This window comes from Anguilla rostrata, chromosome 8 (genome assembly GCF_018555375.3).
Source record: "Anguilla rostrata isolate EN2019 chromosome 8, ASM1855537v3, whole genome shotgun sequence".
Taxonomy (NCBI): domain Eukaryota; kingdom Metazoa; phylum Chordata; class Actinopteri; order Anguilliformes; family Anguillidae; genus Anguilla; species Anguilla rostrata.
In genome coordinates, this window is record NC_057940.1 from 57,002,420 (window position 1) to 57,007,419 (window position 5,000).

At 41.5% G+C, this 5,000-nt stretch overlaps 1 protein-coding gene across 1 annotated transcript in view; it reads right to left on the minus strand.

The window, feature by feature from the left end:
* Positions 1-5,000, minus strand: part of LOC135262267 (tetraspanin-13-like) — a 9,599-nt gene that overhangs the window by 3,802 nt on the left and 797 nt on the right. Inside the window, exon 2 of the mRNA XM_064349254.1 lies at positions 1,157-1,324. Within this exon, the coding sequence (XP_064205324.1) occupies positions 1,157-1,324 (168 nt within the window). The remainder of the gene's footprint in view (positions 1-1,156; positions 1,325-5,000) is intronic.

Genomic DNA, 5,000 nt, shown 5'->3' on the forward strand with positions numbered 1-5,000 from the left:
AATAAAACCCAACACCAACACACCCTCAACAGAGACCTTCAAACCACTCAATACCACTGATCCACCCAGAGGAAGAGAAGCACTTACACACTCAACACAGACACAAATCTAATCAAAATGTATTTGTACAGCGCAGTTCACGAGCGTTTGTAAAAATGCACTTCACAGTAAACCCTGGCCTTGACCCCAACACGAGCAAGCCTAGACCGATGGTGGCAAGGATAAACTCCCAGGGTGGGACAGAGGGGAATAAACCTCCGGATGAACGACACTCACCCTAAGGGTGTGGGTCTTAATGACCAACACGGTCAATCAGCCAATCAACCGACTCAACAGACACTCAGCGCAGACAAACGCACCACTCATCACACAACCAAGGCTTAAGAATTGTTGAACAGACACTCAACACAGACAGAATTCCTTTAAAATTCGAGGCCAGCCCGTGTGCGGAATCTCAAGGGTGCAGAATATTCTGGAAGCCTCTATGTGACCTCACACAGATGGGTCATCCTATGATCAGAGAAAAGGCTTTTAATAACAAACATTGGAAAATGCTCAGGATATGAACCTGTCATCACAAATATTCCTTTGTTATGTCAGTCTCAGAATGCAGCACCAAGGTTTTCTGCTGCAGAAGGGCTATGTTGGATAAAGGCTCGCAACAAACACAACCGCAACCAAGACTGAAGTATCAGGGTCCTGCCACGGAGAAAACCAACAGCCCAACTCTCTGATATTATTACTATTACTATTATTGTTGTTATTAATAATTTATTGTGCTCTTTTGCAGCAAAACTTTGAGAATGCATGCACCCCCCCCCCCGCCCCCCCCCAAGTAGCCTAATGTTCATGTCATTGGATTTGGATATTGCAACAAACAAAACTCAGAACTTCCATCGCCTAAAACCATCCAAACACATCTTAAACACTTCTCCAAGAATTGAATTAAGTTCATTTTTATGTGACTTATATAGGTAATTACCCATATCATGTGTTATGTATTAAAAAGTCCTGAGCCATAAAATCCTCATTAAGGGAAATGTGGGGAGATGGTTTTGGCTGGAGGAGCTTATTTTGAAATCAGGAATATCATAAATAACACAGCAATAATTATGGTAATGAATTGTGCAGCAGTAATCGTCCCTGTGAAGGATACGAAGAACAGCAGGACCTGGTGGTGCTTCAGCGCGCCGACGAGGCCCACAACCGCCACCAGGAACAGGAACACGCCCACTCCGATGACTCCGCCCACCACCTGGAAACTGGACACCAGGCCAAACCACTTCCCCCATGCGGCAAAGCCAATCAGGAGCAGGCTCACCATCTTGGGGGGGGGGGGGGGGGGGGAGAGAGGGGGGAGTGCAGGAGAGGGAGAAAGAGAGATGCAGAGGGAGGAGTGAGCAACAGGGGTGAGGGAGTGGGAGAAAGAGGGAGAGAGAGAGAGAGAGAGAAAGAGAGAGGGAAAGAGAGAGAGAGAGAAGCTGAGTTTATACAGAATTTATGAGTCAGATACACCCAACCAATCAGGACGTAGCACCATTTCACTCAGGTGAACCCCTACTGATTTACTTATTGTGTTTCTGCAGGAGGGCAGTTTACTCAGTCCACACAGTCAGCAAACACGGTTCTCTCTGCCCATTAGGAATAAAAGGGTCTGGGACTACCCCTTATGACCCAAACACACAAGCTGTGTGACCTGTGTGTATGTGTGTGTGTAATCATGAAGATAAATATGCATTATATATTCAAAAATAAAAATATGTAAATATATTTCTCTATGGATGCATTTAATCAACTTCTTGGGTGAAGTGGTACCATTTTTTATTACATTACATTACATTACAGGCATTTAGCAGACGCTCTTATCCAGAGCGACTTACACAACTTTTTTCATAGCATTTTACATTGTGTCCATTTATACAGCTGGATATATACTGAAGCAATTTCGGTTAAGTACCTTGCTCAAGGGTTACAAGTCTAGTTCCTTACCCACTGTGCTACACTCCGTCCTACATGATTTTAAATGATGTATTAAATAAAACTTTTCCATTCAGACTAACAAGATGAGGTTTTCAATGGATCTCCTGAGTCACTCAACGCAGCTGAACATTTTTATGAGGTCGTTAGACAAGAAGACTCAGATCAGACCCTGCAGAGATACAGAGGGCTCTATATCACTACAAAGCGCCCTTTAACCCAGGACCCACCCTCAGACTGCACAGCGTACACAGGCCTCGAGTCTCTCCCTGCGTTGTGTTTACATTACCTGCTTGCTGCGCTGCTGTCGTTGTATTACCTGTGCTGTTGTGTTTGTATTACCTGTGCTGTTAGGTTTGTATTACCTGTGCTGCTGTGTTTGTATTACCTGTGCTGTTGAGTTTGTATTACCTGTGCTGTTGTGTTTGTATTACCTGTGCTGTTAGGTTTGTATTACCTGTGCTGTTGTGTTTGTTTTACCTGCGCTGTTGTGTTTGTATTACCTGTGCTGTTAGGTTTGTATTACCTGTGCTGCTGTGTTTGTATGACCTGTGCTGTTGTGTTTGTTTTACCTGCGCTGTTGTGTTTGTTTTACCTGCGCTGTTGTGTTTGTTTTACCTATGCTGTTAGGTTTGTATTACCTGTGCTGCTGTGTTTGTATTACCTGTGCTATTGTGTTTATATTACCTGTGCTGTTAAGTTTGTATTACCTGTGCTGTTGTGTTTGTATTACCTGTGCTGTTAGGTTTGTATTTCCTTTGCTGTTGTGTTTATATTACCTGTGCTGTTGTGTTTATATTACCTGTGCTGTTGTGTTTATATTACCTGTGCTGTTGTGTTTGTATTACCTGTGCTGTTGTGTTTGTATTGCCTGTGCTGTTGTGTTTGTATTAACTGTGCTGTTGTGTTTGTATTGCCTGTGCTGTTGTGTTTATATTACCTGTGCTGTTCTGTTTATATTACCTGTGCTGTTGTGTTTATATTACCTGTGCTGTTGTGTTTATATTACCTGTGCTGTTCTGTTTATATTACCTGTGCTGTTGTGTTTGTATTACCTGTGCTGTTAGGTTTGTATTACCTGTGCTGTTGTGTTTGTATTGCCTGTGCTGTTGTGTTTATATTACCTGTGCTGTTCTGTTTTTATTACCTGTGCTGTTGTGTTTGTATTACCTGTGCTGTTAGGTTTGTATTACCTGTGCTGTTAGGTTTGTATTACCTGTGCTGTTAGGTTTGTATTACCTGTGCTGTTGTGTTTGTATTACCTGTGCTGTTGTGTTTGTATTACCTGTGCTGTTGTGTTTGTATTGCCTGTGCTGTTCTGTTTATATTACCTGTGCTGTTCTGTTTATATTACCTGTGCTGTTGTGTTTGTATTACCTGTGCTGTTAGGTTTGTATTGCCTGTGCTGTTGTGTTTATATTACCTGTGCTATTGTGTTTATATTACCTGTGCTATTGTGTTTATATTACCTGTGCTGTTGTGTTTGTATTACCTGTGCTGTTAGGTTTGTATTGCCTGTGCTGTTGTGTTTATATTACCTGTGCTATTGTGTTTATATTACCTGTGCTGTTGTGTTTGTATTACCTGTGCTGTTAGGTTTGTATTTTTTGTGCTGTTGTGTTTATATTACCTGTGCTGTTGTGTTTGTATTACCTGTGCTGTTAGGCTTATATTTCCTGTGCTGTTGTGCCATGTTTGTATTTTTTATGCAAAGATGGAAAGCAGATTTGTGTGTAAAACTGACTAAACATTTTCTAATCTCATCTGATCTAACTATACCTGGATGGACTCCACGGTTTCACTGTGTTCATACAAACAAACACACCTGACCGGCTGATTTTACGAGTCTCGTAATATCCATAGCTGTAATTATTAAATCTCTTTTTTAAACCCCCATTTACAGACTTGCTTTTATGCTATTTTAATTGCTTGTTTTCATTTTATCGCTTTTTTATATGCATTTACTATTTGATTTTTATTCTGTTCTCCTCGCGCATTTATTAATGTAATTCTCAGCTGATTGGCATCATTTTAGTTTCATTCTACTGTCTCTGTGTACTCCATCCATATTTTCTTGTTTGTAAAGCACTTTACACTTTCTAAACAGTGTTTCTAATTAAGTTCAATATGAATATTATGTGTCATTATTATTTGTATGTATTATTGTTGTTAATAATCATAGTTATTCCATAAACGCCCCAGACATATTAGTGCTCATATAAAATGTGGACTGAAAAAAAAGATGTCTTTCACCGCTCCTAAAGAATACAGTTATCCAAAATGATTGCATTTGAATATAAGATTTAACCGTTCTACTTCTGTCAGCACCGAAGCTCGCGTGCACCAAAACCCCGGATGCCAGAGGGTCCTCTTTTTCTTTCAAGCACATTTTGTTTATGTCAGCATCTCGTTAATTAGATGTTATAGATGTCCATACGAAATAAATCTGGCCTGAGTTACACGTGAATTAGCTTTATCGCGGTTATTAGGCCGCTGAACGTCTGATGTAGGTCCACGATACAATGACATGGCGACTTGGCTATGCTTACATGTACTAGAGCGTTAAATGGCTGCAGTGCAGCCTTGAGTTGGTTTTGGATGAACGACTCTAAAGTTTAAGTTGAGTAGCCTACTCAGCCACATGGTGGTCGTTTTAGGGGACCCCTGTGACGGGAAAAGTTTGGGAACACCGGCTCTGAGTCATCCCGATTTTATTTTTGTCCTATGGCACACCCTGCTCTGTGCCACTTGGAGAAAAATATCAGCTCAGCTCGGCGCATTTGAGCGTTAACTCCCTGCTACAGACAGAGGTAATACGCTGCAGGTGGACGTTGAACACCCATTATCTGATACACCTCAGCATAACGCGATAAAACGGAAAACAATGGCGCAATCTGACACAGAAAACCGCCCGCACAGCACGATTTCCTCGGGAATCAGGCGTGCGAACGTTATTTACAGGACAGTTAGACACAATCCATAGCACATCGGATCCATATCTTTAAATGTGGGCTATACAGGTT